The sequence below is a fragment of the Poecilia reticulata genome, chromosome 14, assembly GCF_904066995.2.
Source record: "Poecilia reticulata chromosome 14, P_reticulata-male-v2, whole genome shotgun sequence".
In the NCBI taxonomy this organism is placed as follows: domain Eukaryota; kingdom Metazoa; phylum Chordata; class Actinopteri; order Cyprinodontiformes; family Poeciliidae; genus Poecilia; species Poecilia reticulata.
The window spans coordinates 14,938,612-14,958,380 of NC_088843.1; the positions used below are offsets into that span (position 1 = coordinate 14,938,612).

The 19,769-nt window shown below is 41.0% G+C and overlaps 1 protein-coding gene across 1 annotated transcript in view; it reads right to left on the reverse strand.

Annotated features, from left to right (window-relative positions):
• The window catches only part of LOC103476207 (uncharacterized), a 33,510-nt gene that overhangs the window by 3,017 nt on the left and 10,724 nt on the right, over positions 1-19,769 (reverse strand). The window contains exons 2-6 of the mRNA XM_017308644.2: positions 13,242-15,328; positions 12,544-12,846; positions 11,191-11,453; positions 1,915-1,931; positions 1,199-1,298 (exon numbers count right to left, since the gene is read on the reverse strand). Of these exons, the coding sequence (XP_017164133.2) occupies positions 1,199-1,298; positions 1,915-1,931; positions 11,191-11,453; positions 12,544-12,846; positions 13,242-15,312 (2,754 nt within the window). The 5' untranslated portion in view covers positions 15,313-15,328. The remainder of the gene's footprint in view (positions 1-1,198; positions 1,299-1,914; positions 1,932-11,190; positions 11,454-12,543; positions 12,847-13,241; positions 15,329-19,769) is intronic.

A 19,769-nucleotide genomic window follows, 5' to 3' on the forward strand; every position in this document is an offset into this window, starting at 1 on the left:
ATAAGCTGTGGTTTTATAAAACATAACAGAAGGTTGGTGAAATCGTTGCATTTATTTTGAATTTCTCCGTCGATCTTATTGTTCTGCACTTATGATTTGTTTTAGAGTTTTAAAACGTCTTTTTGAGCCAAAACCATTGAAAAACAATCCAGTGGGCTGCTATGTCTGTCTTCCTCTAATTAGCTCATAACTTTTTACACTGACATAATGAGTTGAAAAAAATTATAATTTCCCCTTTCAGATCTCTTCAGTTTTTTCACATTTTAATGTTTCGGATTATTAAAACATATTGTGATTTTTTTGATCTAATACCAAAAAGCTTTCCAAATCAATCTGACCCGATGCGGAAAATATAACTGCCCCCTGAACCGATTAACTTGTTGGGTTGCGTCAACTTTACATCTGCCAACACGACTTTGCTGTTACTGGTAGCGAGTCTTGAGGATTTGACTTTGACTAGACCACTTTTCTTTTCTGTTTCTGTAATGCTGTGCATGAAAACAAAAACACACTTTCGTAATCCTACTGGATGTTTTCCCAGAAGGTCTTGGAGATCATCAAGATGTTTTTGTGGTAAATGCCTTTTACTGTTTGTACAGTATTGGTTTTGACCTTGAAACTCGCCCAGTTTTTAGTTTTTTTTGATGAATCATGAAGTGCCTCAAATGTTCTTCTGGGTTCCTTTGTGAGCCTCCGCGTGTGCCGCCCTGAGAGTTCTGCTGAAATCACGGATTGACCGGCCGCTCCTTCCCAACATTCACCGCTGCTCTGTCATTTTTCCACTTACTGATAATGGCTCTCACTGTGGTTGACTGGAATCACAACGTCTCAGAAATGGATTTGTAATGATGTCAGTAAGTTAGTTTCTGATCAGATGATGAATTTCTATAGATCCGGGCCTACTTCATGTTGTCAGGCAGACTCTAGGGGATTTCTTGACTGTACAGGGTGTAGCTAGCTAGTAGGATTACTTAAAAAAATAATAAAAAATCACATTCGTTACTGAGGAAGTTCAATTTTAACATAGGACCAGATTGACTGTTTGTAGTTTCTATTCACTCGCTTTGTATCCATCCATTAACTGAAGTGTGACAACAACAAAAAACACAGCAAATACAGAGGAAGTCTGTAAAAAGCACCCAATATATATGCATATATTTACAACACTGCATATGTGTGGGTAGCAGGTGATTCTTACCTTTATCCTGCAGAAACTAGCCTCAATCTTCAGCTGCTCCACCAGCTTCCTGGCCTGGCCGACGCTCATGGTGCTGTTCACTGGGGTGTCTCCTTTCATCCTGGCCACAGAAACAGCAACATTTGTGGTTTGGCTCCATACATTAGTCTCGTTAATGTCCTGCTGCTTGCTTTCGAGTAGAATACACAGCGATGCACGACTATGTAGCTGGCGATAAGGTCTAACCGAAGAGACAATGGAGCTAAGTGGCTCTGGTTGCAAAGCGAGCTTCAACCCTGACTCTCACTTATCCAGAAGTATGAGTATCTGTCAGTATTGTGTCACAAACTCGTCACGGCTGATTTGTTATGTTATTTGTTAGTGACAAAAGGCAGCGTCTTTCTTTGATAAGGCGAAAGGAGCATAAAGTGGGCCAAGTGGGCAAGTCTATTCGACATGGCCCACTATTTCTTCCCCCCCCAGTCTGTGCAGGAAAAGCCGGAGAGAGACGAAATATTAGGAGCAGATGACTAAAGCCGTGAAGACAAGTACGAGACGAGGACTTTGTACGAAATAAAATAAAAAAAAAACAGAGATCAAGTCAGATGGGTTATGAACAGGGAACAGAAAATAAAAGCTGAGCAGAGAAAAGAGTGAATCTGCTTCTTTTATTCTGGACCTTTCCTCATTGTCTTCTCCCCTCTCCTTCCAACCATCCCCCCTTTTTCCCTCCTTACCCGTATGATATTCCTCTTCAGGTGCAATCTTCCCCCCTCTTCTCTCTCTCTCGCTCTCTCTCTTTATGTTCGGCTGTCTTTTTCCGCCTCTCCGTGTTCTTCCTCTGTGAGCTTCTGTTCTTTGGTGGTATCAGTGTAGCCGAACCCCACCCCTCACAGACTACCAGCCTTGGATGGCACCCTACTCTGTACAGTCCAGTGCACTGCAATTCTGCCACAGTGAGCACTAGATTTGTGGTGGATGGTTGGATGGATGGGATCACCCCCCCTCTCCTCTCCACCCCTCAGCCGTGAATGGTAGCTGCCAGACGGAGGGAGGTGCGGGTGAGGAGGGGGGGGGGGGGGAGGTTGTATGCCACCAGTGGTGGTTCTCCTATGTGGGTGGACTGCACCATATCTGTGTGCTGGATTCTCTCAGATTATAATATTCAAATAAATATCAGTGGTGATTATATTTTTTAATTTATGTTTTTTTGATTGTTTTTTTTTTTTTTTTTTTACAAAATAAATGATTGCATGAAATGATTCCCCCACCCCTCTCCACAGCCCTGATTGGTATTGTGTTCCTGAGAGATTTGTGATGCCCACCCTCTCCTCCGTTGCCATGGGGACTGCTGCAGTCTGGTTTAGCGGCTTGCAATCATGTTAAAGATCCGTAGGTCTTCAGCGTTCTTTGAATTAGCCGCATCTGGGAATAAAATAATATCGTTTTGTTTTCCTTTTGCCATATGAGGGTGATGGACGAAGAATAAATAAAACGGTAGAGCAGGTGTGTGTTTTCAGGATGCTCTCAGACCAAACACCCTGTAGAGCAAAGATGTCCACAAGCACACGTCGATACGCGTCGCTTCTTTGTCAATGTTAAATAAACGTGTTTGAATGGGTCTGGACGCATTCAAACACGAAAGACTGTTCAGTAACGAATTAGCTATAAATTTTACACAACAGCAAAGCCGACAGGAAAAGCCTGGGAGACGAAAATACGACATTCTTTTTCCTTCCGAAAAATGTTCGACGCCATCTTTGTTTCCTCTTCTTTAATAATGGCGCAGTGATCCCGACCCGCGCTCCGGTTTTCCGGCGGAGGGATATCTCCTCCTTTTTTATCGTCTCTGTGTTCCGTTTGCTATTGATGCCTGCCGTAAATTGTCAGTGGTGTAAAGGGGAAAGGTATAGACAACTTAATGCTGTAGACCAACACAGAATAGCTCAAAAATAAGTGGAAGGAAGTCGATACAGGGTTTTCAAACTGTTTACAAATCAGAAATATTTCATTTTAATTTTGCATTCAACCTGTTTTACTTTGATAACATGAAAGAAATCTGGTGTAACAAGTCATTAAAAGAGAAAATATGATTATACAGCAGTTCTTGTTATGATATTGTTTTTGGAAAACAACCAGCAATATAAAAAAAAATCTTTTAACATCTTCTAAAACTACAAGGCATAATGTAAACATCTGCCAATTAGTTTTTTTGCTGCTCCTTTCAGCTAATGAAACACAAATACACATTTTATTTCCCACTTTTTAAAGTCCTAAATAGTAAGGCCAAATCAAAATTTCCAGTTTCCCCTTGATGTTCCAATCACGATCAATCCTAAAATATAAAGACGATTGAGCCTTTGCTGCTAAAATACATTCACATACCTCAGAAATATTCCTGTTTGTCTTTAGGATTCGGCATCAGATTTAACTTAGTTACACACGGATGACTTTATTTGAAGAATTAGAGCACTTATCTCACTGCTCTCCTTGTTGCTGGTTAACTTAAGCAGAACAGAGCAGTGGATGTGAATGGCTGCAGTTGCAGGACTCCATCTGCTGGCAGGCTTGAATGAATCCCCAGAAACAAGCTCTATAAATCGACCCATCAGCTGAGCTGATGCATGTACTCTCCAGTTTTGGCTAAGGTAGACAAATAACCACAGTTCTGATTATGCTTTTTTTTTTAAATTTATTTATTTTTATTCTGTTGTTATTAGGAGTAGCAGATGAAGGGAAAGCAGGAATAAAACCCTTGAAGTGAATTCAGGTGATTTCCAGTTCTTTCTGAAGTGGTTATCTCGTTATAGGCTTTATGTTACGGTGGAATACAGACATTTCTTCAGGCATGTAAACGTTACCAACATACCACACTCGGCCGTACTTCTTACTCTGTGCATTTATCCGAGCTACCTAATGTGCCATGTGAGAATTAAACACTTAATTAACATATCTTAATTAAGTTACACTTAATTACTGTAGCAGCACACAGGGACCTGTGAGTCCGGAGACACTTACAGCTGAGGAATCTGGATTTACTGAACATTGATTTCATGCACTTTACTCAGAAAATCAACTACAGCCTGTGGAACAAGCAGAATGAGAGTCAGGAAAATCTGATAATCCTGCAGAACTGATGTGCAGATATGTCAGAGATACACTTAATAGGTGAGCTGCTGGTACAGCTACACACAGCACAATATATAATAAAACCTGCAGAATGTGCTTCTGAGAAGTCTGAACCGCTGTCTCCACCTCGTCATTCACGTCGACTGCTATGACGGCAAAAGGTTTTCGTTTGAACCCATTTGGGGAGTCGATTCTGTAACTGGACTCGGACACCTCAAGGCTGAACGTGTTTCAGGATTAACAGTAATTGTAATTGTGAAGAATGGTGAATTATCAGTGTCAGAGTAAATTACATATTATTAGACTGGATATTTGTGCATCGTCCAACAACTGTAATGGCCACAGAGTCATACACTATCATGCACCAATGACTGATAAGCTCCTATTAACTACTTCCAGTTGCTTTTTGATCTTTATGTCAGATATATCTAACAATACCTAGCTAAAAGTCCTTAAAAATGATGGCGAAAGCTGTAAAAATAAATATTTTAAGTATTAAGTCCCAGAGCCCGCCTAATGCAGAGTTAAGTGGCTGCTAAGATTCCCCACACCACCAGGGGGCCCCCAAGAGCACCAAGCTCGCTCTAAGAAAAATGTTCCATCAGCATTTGATAACTTTTTGAAGAATTTGAACGACTTACACCAACATTTAATTCACTTTGGGGTCAATAAATATTTTATTATTATTATTTGAACTGAACTGACATGTTCATAGTGATGTGACATGTTACTTTCCCTCCACTCAAAAGTGTTCAACACAAAGACCACACAAGTTCATTTTGGTCTCAGTGCAGAGCACCTTTCTCCGTCTGGCCCCTACATGCCTTGCGGAAAACTGCAGACACATCTTTTTGTGAATTTCTATGAAATATGGATTTTGTCTGTATGCTACTTCCTAGAATTTTACATGTGCAAAAAGAAAATGTTTGAAAAAGCAAGTCTCAGTTTCCTTCTTCGCAATAATTCATGTGCTTGTGCTCATCCATCACATAAAATCTCGTGGTTGTAATGCGACGTAATGAGAAAAGGTTTTGTGTTTGTGAATACTTTCACAAGGCTCAGTGGGTGCACTCAATGCAAAAACAATGGCATGCTTAAAGGATCGTCTTGAGTTTGTTATCATTTGGCTCAGTCCTAATTTTCACTCATTCTGAGGGTGGTTGTTTCATCCTCTTGATCCTCTCCACCGTCACTCTGTGCTTGCTCAGTATTCAGATTGCACCGAAGCGAAGATTCAGCGTTATCAGTTTGTTTTTTTTTCAAATCCAAATAAGTGGAGTGTAAATTTTTGACATCATTCTAAGCAGTACGATGCGTCATTATTCCACCCTGGGTCAAAAGCATCAAAGCCAAAAACCAGTAAGACATCAACGTGTATTTTAAATAACACTCTAGTTCTCACAGAGTCGGTGCAGTAGAGCTTGTTGGAGGAAGTTACATCAGTCGGATGCTGGGTTTGTTTCAACCTCTCTGCCGCTCCGATCGATCTGCCCTGCGGCTGCCGCAGCACGCTGCTGTCAGTCGCAAACCGTTCTGACGTAACGATGATGAGCGAAGCAGATGATCACTCGAATCATCGGCCGCAATCGTCCATTTGCATCGACAGAAACGTAAAGACTCGATACTTTCCAAATAGACACGACTGGCTTCATTCATAGAGTGCTGGTGATCTGTTGATGGTGCCAGCCGGTCGGGTTCATTGCATGTTTTCGCTCAGAGGAGCTTTTAACAGACTTCATGCCAGTAGATCAGAACCTCAGACAGCTTTATTTTATTTTGTGTGTTGAAGCCGTATTGGGCATTTTATGTGATTGGCCGATCAGGGTAGTGCATTAAGCAGAAGGAGTTGTGCTTTACTTTTATATTTAGCGTCCTTTAACCTGATATCTCTAAATAAAATCAGCCAGAACTAAACATATAGCCCTTATAGTTTAAGTCGTATTTGACTGAAAGGTGTTTAAAGTCCACTTGGATCACTGTCCGTCAGCTACTGAACTTCTAACATGTGAAGCTCCTCTATATGGAGCTAAATTGGGGCCATAAAATTTGCTTAAAATAAAGTTTCTTTTTGGAACAGGAAAAAAAATCATTGAATCTGAATTTTTTTTTTTTTGTTCAAAACTACTTTATTGTTTTTCAGTTAGAAAATGTTTTAGTTTCAATTTTTTTTAGCACACTTATGGCTCCAATTTATGTCCACAATTTTTGTGGGCAACTGTTTTTAGTTTATAATTATTCTCATCGATTTTGTTGCCGTTTTTTGCTCTACAACATTCTAGTGCAGCTCTTGTTTTTAGAATTGACACCGACATTAATGGGACTTATTCCTTCCATCAACATCAGTGTTTTCGATTGTCTCTCATATCAAGTTAGAAATTAATTCTTCCATCGGAGACCAATTAGTGCCAAGTGTATCTAAAACGTGGAAGAACATGTCTGACAACCAAACAAATTGATAAACGTTAAATCAATGAACAGATGGGACGCCACGGCACACGCACACACACATCTGCATCTTTATTATCCTTTGCAACATGTCATACAAATCTTCTCAAAATCTTAGTATCAGCATGAATGGCTCAACAGTATTTGAATGCCTATATAATAAAAACAAAATGAATTGTATTAAAAATCTAAATAATTGTACCGCATGTTGGGCTTAGCAAGGAGATTCAGTCATAAATCCATCACCGGTTAGAGAGAATATTGGCCAGAATCACTAGTGCTGCAGAAAAGAAAGCAACACAGTAAAGACACTTTGCTTTCTTTTCTATAATACTCGCAGAGGAAGACCACCGTGGACAGCTACAGATCCCGCGTTTGTGCATTTCAAGCTGGAAAACGTTAGCGGCAGCACATGGATTCCAACTGAAACAAATCAAGCAGGGGCTCCCAGTCACCAGCCCATCTGCTTAAATGTGACCAACATACTCAGTCTTTTGATATAGCAGCATCGTGTTTGTCACAGTGCACCTCAGAAGGATTATGAAGAGTATAGTCGGTACATGGAGGTAAAAAAAAACTGCCTAAATACAAGGACCAGATGCTACAATATGAAAAATATTACAATTGGTTAAAGAGGAACAATCCATTAAGAAACAAAGGGGCGGAGGAAGAAGGAGGAGGCAGCGCTAGAGGGAAGTTTATACGAGTTTCTGGGTCTCTGGTTGGAGGCGGGATGGAGAAACAGCACAGCGTTACTATGACGACGTCGTACCTGAAGAAGAGTTCTTGCCCCCCCATCAGGATGGAGGAGGGTGGTGCTCTACTTTGATTTCTCTTCGTCAGCTGAACCATTAATAACCTCAAATTCAGAATTTGGTACAGAAAATTATTCCACAAAGTTTGAAAGTAAGCTTTCAAAACAGGAATAACTGGAGTTCCCCGAAGTAAGTGAAAGTATACAACGTTCCCAGATGGCCAGCAAGAAATAACCCAGTTTTTTTTTGTGTCCAAGAGAAGCAGACAAACAGAAAATCTGAACACACACATAGACACTCACACACACACTCACAAAAAGAGGCCCTTCAGTTTCCATAAATTAAAGAATTTCCTCCAGAGAGTCTCTCTTGAGGTCAGCAACGACCCCGCTGCGCAGCAAATTCACACAGTGTGACATTAAAGTAATCCGCGTCGGCAGCCATTTTGCATATAGAGTTCATACAAAAAAATCTGGTAGCAACAGCAAGCGAGCGAGTGAGCCACCTCTCTCTCTTCCTCTTTTCAAGGTGAGCTGAGCTGCAGAGATGGGAGGAGGAGTGGTCGGGCTGACGTTTCTCCAGCTGAAAGAAGGCGAGACGTTAAATAAAAAAAAAAAAAAAAAAGGAAATCACCAAAACACGAGCGCGCCATGTTGACCCTCGTTCGCCAACATCCAAACTGTCATGGCAGAGTTGGAGGGAGTCATTCTGTCCATGTAGACCTTCGTGTTTAAAAAAGAAAATAAAATGCATGTAAATACAACAAAAAAAAAAAAAGAAAAAAGAAAATAAGTATGGCTGTAGAAAAATATAAGAACTATAACAAAGTCGATCAGTCAGAAAATAAATCCACCAAGTAAAATTCGGGATTTGTTCACCCAGTTTCCACAGCAGCTGTGTACCAGTTTACACAAACTAAAGGCATTTTGGTTTTTTTCAGACAACTGGAGCCAGACCTCACGTTAATAACAGCTCGAGAAAGAAAAGGGTTAACTGCAGTCGGAGTCGAATACTTGAGAAAAGCAGAGAATTCTGGTGTACTGCGGCTCTTTGATCTGTCGCATACACATACTTTGCTACTGTTTGGACCTTCAAGTAATTTGTAATTTGAAGAAATGCGTCAAAAATCTGCATACTTTGCCCTCCGCCGCCGTCAACAAAAACAAAAGCTGCTGCTTTTAAGTTTGTCAGGAGGAGCATCAATAACCGAGTTCACTTCCAGTGAAAGTTTGGACCAAATTACAATGCCTTGCAAGTATTCATACCCTACATTTGCTCACATATCCATAAACCTCAATTGGGTTTTTATTGGATGGATTAAGAAAAAAAATAAAAATAAAATTCTGAAAAGTGCGTCCTATAAATGTGTTTAGCCCCCTCGATTCGGATGCCTCCAAATTAAAAAAAGCGGAGCTGGTGTGTTTAATAAAAATCCTCCAACAAACATTAGAATCTCGAATTAAACGAATACTTTTGCAAGGCAATGTTCTGTATGCACTGCTGTTAAAAATATAAATGTGATCTTATTTGAGAAAAATCTGCTCCAACAAATTAAAAGACTTTACATCCAGTCAAATACAATGCTTGAAGTTCTGCTAGCTGAAGATCCGCTGGATCTACAGCACTTCAACTCCTCATCTACTGTCGAATGACCATTTTTTTTATTGAGTTATAATGAGCTAATTAAACTGAATGTAATCATCCTGTAACAGATTATATTCTCGCTCTCTCTCTGAGTCTGAACCACTCTGGAAAATAGTTCACAGTGAATCAAGAAACATTTTCAAACCAAACCAAACTTCTTGTTATCAAGATAATGCATAGTAATGGAGAAGGTCAGCAAGCCGCATGAGCCGAGCTCAGGAATAATAATAATATTAGGACTGATGATGGTTAATGGTGTGAAAGTAATTCAAAGATTTTTGGCTTGAAGGCTGCAAATAACTTAAAATGCATCGGCATCCACATCTACTGCCATGTAAAAAAGCCCAAAACACTCAGCTTTTATTACAGTAGCAATTTCTGACAATAAAGAAAATACGTATGAAACATTGTGAATATATTTGTTTAGTCCCATGTTAAGGAATAATTGGTTTTAAAGCAGTTATTAGTACCTCTAAAAACACTTTTAGCATAAACGTGACTTGAAGCCTTTTGTAAGTAGTTCTTTCATTTTTAGGAGTCTTTTTTTTTTTTTTAGATCGTCTGATTGGGAATCAGCAATAATTTCATCATCACCATCATCATCATCTGGATGCAACCAGGCTGTTTGGGACAGGTACTGGCAAAAACACTAAAATGTTGGGATTGCTAAACTTTACTTGAGCTTTATAGGGCACAACAGAAGTGCCACGTCACCTCCTTCAGAAATGATTAAAGAAAAAAATAATAATAATCGGCACCAGTTGTACTGACAGCGGGAGAGCCATTAACTCTGAAAGAGTTTATGTTAAAGTCTCCTAAACCTTTTCCCCCCATTAAAATAAATGTTTTCAAATTAAAGGTTGGGCTTTTCTACATGTTTCAGTGTTAAACTATGCTACTGCAATAAAAACAAATGGATTTGAAGGCTTTTAAACAACACTGTGCTACTTCAAATGAGCTCCGTTTAGTGAATAACAAACTGCAGCGGGGCAGATTATTATAATTATATATATATATATATTTTTTAAAATGCAGAAACAATTTTATGACCTAAAAAGCTTTGCAGGACCTTACATGTCACCCATGTGCTCTCTCGATTTCTAGAAAAAAACCTGCAGATCTGTTTCATGCTACATATTAAACTACTTTTTGTTAAGCAGAAAACACAGAAATACAACCTAACATAGAAAGAAAGAAAAACTAAATTAGTTTTCACACTTTGAGAAGATTTAAAAGCACACTGCAACAGCAGGAACCAACCATCTGCTGAACTGTTTGCTAGGAAATGCTCATGTAGTGGAATAAATGCATTTATACAATTGTAAAACCTGCATTTCTAATTGTTCGCATCCACATTGCATGTTAATGCACCATTTAAACAAGTCTGCAAGATTTAACTACCGAAATGGCAAAAAAACAAACAAACAAAAAAAACTTTACTTTCTAGGTCCACACCTCACTGTTCCACAGCTCAAACTGAAAGAAACAATGAAACTGATTAAATGAAAGCAAAGTTAATGATTTAAAAACAGTAACTGAGGTCCTACCTCATCTCTCTGATAACAAATGAATGGGCAGTAAAGTGCATTGCGCTGCTACATGTGGTGGAAAGTAGTAAAGAGCTGTTGTAGATGAATAACAATGAACCCTTTCCATGGTGCATTCAGGTTCTGCATGCATTTATGATTTCGGGCAAGAAAGTCGCTCCTCCTGCATGAACGTTGACGTTGTAAACAGGAACAAAAAGGAAGAGGTATTAGATCTTAAAAAAAGATATCTGAATTATGTCGGAGCTGTACAAAATATTGGCACATTATCTTATGAACAGTACGCTGGATGGGGATCAAATTGCCTAACAATAAAACAAATGAACCATCCAGTCCTCTGTCTCGTGTTTCACAGTATTGAAAGTGCACTATTTGCCAAACCCGCCAAGATTCTCTCTCGACCTGTCGCTCTAAAAAATGTGCTGCACTCTTTTTCTTTTTAATACCCCTTCAATGCTACACAGTCCTGACCGTCGACCCCCTGCCCCCTTCAAACCTGCGTCTCCACACCATTTAGCTTAGGCATCAAGATCCGAGGAGTCACCCCGGAGTTGAGGTCCCTCTCAAACTCCAAGAGCTGACCCATGAAGTTCAGGTTGGGCGACACCACGGGCCGACGGCTCCGCACGTACTTGTAGGCGTCCGTCATGGTCATGAGGGTGTGCTTCATAAGGTAGGCGATGACGATGGTTGCAGAACGGGACACACCTGCCTGGCAGTGAACCAACACGCCCTGTCCACTCTGATATGCCTCCTCTGGAGATGAGAAAAGTAACTTGGTCAATGTTTGCTTTAGTATGTGAAACATTACTTTTTTCACTGCAATTTTGACATTAAAGTAGAAATATACCAAGAATACAGAGCGTATAAGCTTATAAGTGGTGCATTTTGGTGTATGAAACCACAAACGCACACAGCTCTTTGTCTGGGCGCCTCCAGGATTTTTAAAATCAAAGCCTGCATGACCATGTAGGTATCCATGTCTTGAAGTGGTTTACCGCTTACCCGATTTAGAAAATCTTTTCCGTCATGCTCATTTGTTTCCCCTCTTTATCTTCTTCTCTTTTGTGTGGGGCGCCACAAGGTTCTATGTTAGGACCTCTGCTTTTTTTCCTTACACATGTTGACACTTGGATCAATCATAACGCAGCACGTTGTTAAATTTCCTTGTTATGCAGATTATTTGCAGATTTATTTACCATTGAGACCAGAATTAAATAATCCACAACATTCTCAAACAAAAAACAAAGCTGATTTTATTTGGCGACAAAACTGTCCCTGACTGCTAAATTACTTTACTGCTTTCTTTTATCTACCTTGATTTTAAGCTGCTTTTCATTAAGCACTTTAATCATGATAATGACATCACAACATTTCATTATAGCCAGGTATTGTTCTGGGGACTGTGTTAATGTACATCAGAGAGACAACCTGGAGAAACAAACAATCTCTGTGTGTTTTTCCAATGCTCTCTAGCAATGACTTGAAGGTAAAAGTCTTAACAGTTTGTGTCCAGCATGTGTGGGATCACCAGAAATGTCCCCTGCTAATTCTTGAAAATAGGACTATAATGGAAATGTAGAAACCATTATTATAGAAAAAGGGAAAGCTCTGAAAACAAAAATGGTCATTTCTTTAACCCTAACCAACTATAATGAGAGTCAAAATTTCCTAGTTCCTAGTTTTCTTTTACTTAACTGGATGCTGGAAATTGATAGCAAACCTTCACCTAAATGCTAGCAGACCTGCAAATGAGCCAATTCCCCAATCCAAAACACAACGCTTACACCAAATACACACAGACACGCACAACAAAACATTCGGGTTGTAAAAGTTGAATTCTCACCAATAAACTCAAAAACCTCCTCGAAGTACTGGCGAAGGTTTTGCTTGCTGTTGTCAGTGGCTGGGAGCCTTTTGTAGCGCAGCCCCGCGTTGGTGTGGTAGAGGGGCAGGTGTGTGGTCACATTTACCACATAGCCAATGTTGAGGTGCAGCAGCAGGTCCAGGTCCAGGGCGTCTCGCTCGTTCCCCAGGAACAGGAAGGGCAGGATCGGGCTGATGACGGCGTTCTCCGCATCGGGAGTCATCACAGTCTCATCGGACAGGGAGGCAGGCAGCGATGAGGAGAGTGGCAAAGATAGCCTCACTGGGGAACAACAAGGAAAGTGTGGACGTGCATTGGCATTTCGAGAGTGGTTATAAGACTCAAATTCAAACAAAAGGATATCGACATCTGGTCACTGCTAAAAAAAGAACGCCATGCTGGACATTCATTGTTGGACGTAATTTCGTGCTAGCAACACAAACATTATGCAGCTACTTTGAAATTTGATTGAATTCTCTCAAATGTAACTGTCACATGACACATGACAAGACATCATTTACAGTTTCAATTATTCTAAATATTACAAAAATATCCTCAATGTATGGTTAATTTATTGGTGTTTAGACTTCAGACTACCAGATTTTTGTGTATGTACTTTCAGCATTAATAAAGAGACATGACATGCTGTACTTGGGTTGTCAGTAAGTTAGTCTTACTTCGGTTGTTCTCCTCATCTTGCTCTCTGTTAAGGGAGTTCAGAGCCAGGTGAAGGGACTGAGCCGACGGCAGAGAGTGTCCTCCCTCCCTTTCTCTCTGCCAGGGTTTGGGTTTGATGAGTGTGCTGGGGGCCGAAGGGGGAGGGGAAAAGGACACGGGTGATGGCGGAGACACGGAGCAGGGAGAGGGGGATCGTGGATACACTTGGCCATGCTCAGGACTGTCGTTCATTCCAACATCTTCCGCTTTATTCAAGAGCCTCTTCAACGAGTTACGGCCGTCATCGTAGCTAGATCCCAACCTGCTGCCTACAAAACCAAGGGCAGCCATTTTGCCTTGCTGAAGCCGTCGTCGGCCAGCATGGTCTGTGAAATTAGTCTGAGCGTATTCCTGAAGGTTCTGACAGTCTAAGAGGGCAAGGTCGGGTCTGTTACTGCCATTCTGGGTCTGGCTAGAGCAGCTTTTCCCAACACCCATCCCAGCGTAGTTGTTCTTTTGGGCTTTGGAATGGGTCATTTTCTTGGCCAGTTCCTCAGGCCAGATGGTGCGCACGCTGTAGTCGTCATCGTCAGCTTGTAGCATAGCCATTGGGTGAGTCGGTCCTAAGCCTCTTCCAGGAGGCTTTCCCCGGCGAGGGTTGAACGTCACCACTATCGGGTCGCTGCTGCAGTAGCTGCAGGAAGAACTGCCAGTCTGAGATGCCTTGTTGTTGCAACCAGACACACAGCTTTGGATCGCCCGCAAAGGGGTCGAAGACGACAGAGAAGTACAGGGAAGGCATCCTCCTACTAGCTTCTTCCGAAGGATAGCAGGACTCTCAAAGTTTCCAGCCTCTCCACCGCAGGAGGCACAAGGTAGAGGTTTGAACAGAGCTGCTCGACAATCAGAAGCAGTGCTGTTAGACGAGGAAGTGTTTGATGTGGAAGCGGTGGAGAGGCAACCACCCATATTCTTCAGGCCCATGTCTTTACTTCCTCTCTTCACTGCGCCGACATTGTGGCCACAGGAAAATGAGGTAGAAGTGCTTCCTCCACCTCCTTGGTAACTGGAAGAGTCTCCTTTACATCCCGTGCATCTTACCAACCTCCAGCAGCCACAGTTGAATGGGTGCGCACAGTCAATGGTACAAGTGTGGTCTGGACTAGGGAACCCTCCGACACGGGAGGAGCAAGGGGACAGCGGAAGACCATGAAGGATGTGAGGGCGGTGATCCCTTGTGCGAGGAGGGTGAGGTTGGTTAAGCTGCTGAAAGGAGACTGGGACATGAGTGGTTTGGGATGGGGGAGACGAAGGATAGGTGGAGTTTAGGATGGCGGCATGGGGAACAGGAACAGAGTGGTGGTGGTAGGGCAGACTGTGGCTATTATGGCTTTGATGAACAGTTCCCAGCTTGGAACTTTTCCTGTGACCCAAAGAGGGAAATTCCTGGTCACCTCTGTAATGAAAACTGGAGTTTTCTTTCTCTTTTTCACCCCTGAATGTATGCTGATTTGCCTGAGCAGGGACAAACTGGAGGATCCCTCCAGGGGACGACGACAGCTGACGGACTTGTTGTGGCTTGTGCTCGAATCCACAGGGCCTCCCAAAGCTTCCGGTTTTTCTCTCGCATTGTCCTTGATCAAACTGGGAAGAGACGCATTTCCCTCTGCCGCCTTTTACAATTCCAGCGCGCCCTAATGAGTTACTTAATCCTCCCCGTCTCCCTTTGTCCACCGATACCTTGATATCAATAGTATGTGTGTGGGAGGGAAGCCGTGGGGCAAGCGTTACTGTGCCATTGCTATGGCAGTGGCTCGGGATGTGGAGGACATCTGCTGGGATGGCAGGCTGGTCGCCCTTGAATCTCTGCACACGGGATGACCTGCGCTTGCATTCCACACTCACAGATTTACACGCGGGTGAGTAAAAGTGGGAATGAGAGGCATGGAGATGCGAAGGCTGGGAAACCCGTCCATTGGTAGAGGCTGATATCTGAGAGGAATGCTGCGGGATGGTTTGTGGGGAAGCCTCACACACGTTTTTAGGGCGCTGAATGACCACTATGCGCTCGTCAAGAGGGAGGGGAGGCATCTGGGTTTATGCAAAGCTGACCAAAGAGAGAAGAAAGACAGAATCAAATCAGTCAGGGGAATATTATTGCAAAAGCACTTTAAATTTCACTAGTTGTAGCAAAACCCCTAAAACTACTGTCATACTTTTTTATATCTTAAAATAGGGAGTTATTTATTAAATGAATATTATATTTGACTTCGAAATCTAACGTACAAGATTGATACCCTTAAAATCTTCTAAAATTTTAAAATGCTACAACCACAAACATTGTATTTTAGATGGATTTTATGAAAAAGACCAACACAAACTTGTGAAATTTTTTTTGAAGTGGAGAAAAAGTAATACTGCAAATGTAGAAACCGAGGTTTTTTTCCCTCATTCGACTTTTCCATCGCTTGTGAACAGAAAGAAGTCTTGCCACACATTCTTGGTTGATTTAGGTCTAGACTTTGACTAGGCCATTATAAGGAATTAATATGATTTGATCTAAACCATTAGCTGAAGTCATATTATTGATTAAATGACACAAGCTGAACTTTTGGAGAATCAAAGTAGAAGGTGGAAAATACTTTTCGGATATTTAATGAAGACGTTAAAAAAAAAGAAAAAAAATCATGTTTTTTTTTTCCACTTAATAATTATGCACCACACTGTGTTGGCCTGTGACATCAAGTACAATACATATCATTTGTGGTTGTAATGTGACAAAATGTGAAAAACCTTAAGGACATTGATACTTTTGCAAGGCACTGTTAACTCTTAAAAATGGTGACACATATTCACAGCAAATTCATACGTTTTGCACTTGAAAGACCACTTGCAGTTTTTTTTTTTTTGCATAACTGTTAAAATAAACAACCACTGATGTTAAATGTTAGTTTCGACCTTGCAGAAATTCACATTTGCATCAACAAAAGGAGAAACCTCCCAACAAAAACCAGGTTCATTTCAAGTGCATGTTTGACTGGGATGGATATTACAGTTCATGTATCCATTCAAGCATGCAGCTCCCAGGCTGGTCCCGCTTATCCCATGGACAATGATGCTTGTCTGTAATTACAGTTTAAATTGTTCCCCTTGTCATATCTGAAGGTGCTAACCTGTTTGCTGTTGGCAATGCATAATCCCAGCTAATCCTGATGGCACTGAGGGTTCTTAACAGCTAAATCCCAAAAGCTGTGATAAATGAGCTGCAACAACCTTCATTCCCTCTGAGAGGCCCAATTCTTAACAAGATGCATTCATTTGAAATAATAAGCCAAGTCATGGAAAAAATAGCTAAAGCACTACAATGCAGTGGCTTTCAAAAATGTTAAAAAACCAGGTTTTAATAGCTCCAACTCAACCAATGAAATCTGACTAAATATGTGGGGGTCGCCTGAAGAAAGCTGTGAAAGTTGTGATTTCCTCACAATCCGATTCTAATCCTAATTTGATTTGGAGAACCTTTGCGAGGCAGAGTTGGCAAATATTGCGCAGTCCAGATATGGGGTGATTGGAAAAACTCATTTTAACTCAAATCAAATCAAAAGTTGCATCAGCAAAGCTTTTGTTTAAGGTTGTGCACACTTCTTATTTTATTATGCCATTTTATTTTATAATTCAAGAAGATGTCACAGTTCTTCAGTTAATTTGTAAAGAAAATTTTTTTTATTTTATGCATCATTTATTAAAATTTTCTTTTTTGATGCCACAAAATCCTGGTGATGCAAACAATATTGAGAATCACTGCTTAGGTGAACCTTTCATGTTAAATCTCAAGAATATGTCAAAATGCCTGTTTTGACATGTTTAACCAAAATTTTTGCTATGGATGGAATAATTACAAAATAAGGATAAGCTATAGCTTGTCAGCGTGTGTACCTTGAAGCAAATAAAGACAAAAATCAATTTGCATTTGTTGTTTCTGGTCTGCATTGTGAAAGGAAAACAAGAAAGTGACTCATGTCTAATAGCTTGGAGCATTTCTTTTCTTCAGAGGCTGCTTGAGTGCTGGAGAGTCTTGTGATCATCTGAAATGAAAAACTTCCAGCCTCTATTTATGGTATTGGTTCATCCTGCCTTTGGTGCAAACAGAACAAACCAGCTAATTTCTTTGGGCCTGCCAGAAACAAGCATTTGTCCATGCCGCGGTATAAACAGGGAGCCCACATACACAACAACACAGTGCAGCTAAAGAGTAAGTTTTCATTTCATTGTATTGCAAGAAAAGATTATCTGAGTGTTTCTCTTATGCAAGCAGTTGTGCAAAACAAACACGATAGAAGTTTAAATTTATTCTGTGATTAATGCCAACTATAGAATTGCTATACTTGTTACATTAGTTTGATATTAACATTTTTTGCAGTGCAGTCATTAGGCTGCTGTGAGACATTAGGATAAAATATTACTGCCATTAAAATGAAAATCCACCCTCTTGATACATACACGGGTAATTATAATCAGCCTCCATCTTTGCTTGATGAAGTGCCTCAATTTCCTCCAGCAAGACGGCTCTGTGGGTGGCCGCACTGGTCAGCGAGGATGATGTTAGCATGCTAAACTTAGCATCAAGTTCAAGTCTGTGTTGGCTGAAAAGGATCAGATGTTTTCTCAATGAACACAAAACCAACGATTACATTTAAGGATTCCTCCATTGTGTTAAAGCGTTTGGTCTTTATTGCTTCATGCAAGTAGAGTAATGGAGATACAAGCACATTCTGCTCCACCTGTAGTTCCAGCTTTGCTAGTGAGCCACATGTGTAATGCTAATCTTTCCCCCCGTGAATAGTGCATGCTAATGGACCTCGAACCTTTCACTGAAACTACTTGTATGGTTAGTTTGACACTTAGAAATGGGTGGAACACATTTAGCATGTTGACCGTCTAAAGTTGTCAGATTCTGGCTCCATCCACACGGGAACATTTCTTTCTTAAAACTGGTTGCCAGTTTTAAAGACACTCATGTCTACATGGAGCCTTTTCCAGAAATGTTTTCATCCACACAGAAACCCTAAAAACAGCCCGAAACACTGTTTTTAAGTGGCGCTAAACATGGAAAATTGGATGTGCGCATAAAGCCTCCACATGAGGTTAGTGGTAAACATAACAAGAAAACTACAAAGTCTAACAACAAAGAACAAGTGGAGTCATTTGTGTTAAGTGACGACAAAGTCACTTTGAATTATTTACCTAAAAAAGTGCCAGACGAACATATAATCCCTCAATGTTGCTATTATGCATGTCATATTTGGGGTTATAGCTCAGGAGTTAATCGCGTTTTCACAAAAGAGGCATTTTTGCTGTCCACATGAATAAACAAGGGCAGAAATTTGCTTAGTTGGTTGGTCACTCTCAGTCAACTAGGATGGACGTAAGCAAACTTTACCCAACCTACAGTCCCTCCCTCCCATAGGGTGGATTTTCATTTCAACACAACCATAGTTTAAAAAACATAAAAGACTCTTTTGGGGAATGGAAGACCATTGGGAAGACCTGGAAGTGCACGACCCCGGCTGACAGTAACAAAAGTGGGCAGAGATAAATCTACAGAGGGACAGATCAGACAGATGCACCATGAACCACAGACTAGAGGGAGAGGAAGGAACATGTCAGAACAATTGTGGGGACGGGAGTTCAACCCCAACACAACACAGTTACCAACCCATCGGGAAAGCAAAGCGCACTCCGGTGTCTCCATGTTTAAGTCCTGGCGTAGTCTGGTGATGGTTTCCTCATCTCTTTTCCACCCCTCTCTTTCAGCCTTGCCTGCAGTGGAGGGGGGTTGGGGTTACATTGACCCAGTTTTATCATGGTGGAAGTCACTATCACTCTGATCACTTTCCCCTCACAAGCAGAATGTGTGACAGAAAGAGCAGGCTGGCCACTGGCATTTTCACTCAACTACAGTTGCAGCTTGGGCCAAACAGAAGTTAAAAATACTGGGTGGTAGTGTCGCTGGCTGACAGTGTTTTACTGGGAAAAACACGGGAGAATGAGCAAAAGCATGAGCAAAAGCCAGAGCCAGGGGCAGCAGCACAAGCGCTGGCAGAGATTACAGAGATCTGATTTGCCATTTCGTCTGACAGCATGATTAGGTCAAACATTCTGCCTGATTTGCTTAATAGGTCTCATCTCGAATCGGATGCTCTAAAATAAGACACGTAGCATAAAAAGTAGTATTTTTTTAATTCTTTGAGTGCTAAAAATTTACAGCGGAAAAAAATATTTAGTTGAATATATGGATTATTGAGGAATCTCAATGTATAGATTCACTCATATTAACAGATAAAGATCAGTGTTGGAAGGCGTTATGTCAACAAGACACACATTTATATTGATGCTTTTTTAACCATCTATCAAGGATGTCAATACTTCTGCAGGGCATTGGCAGAACATTGGCTGCATATCAGGATCATCTCAACCTGATTTGATATCAGAAATCAGTCCAATCAATCAAAAAAAGAGAACCAGATTGTATTGAAATGCTTCTACAA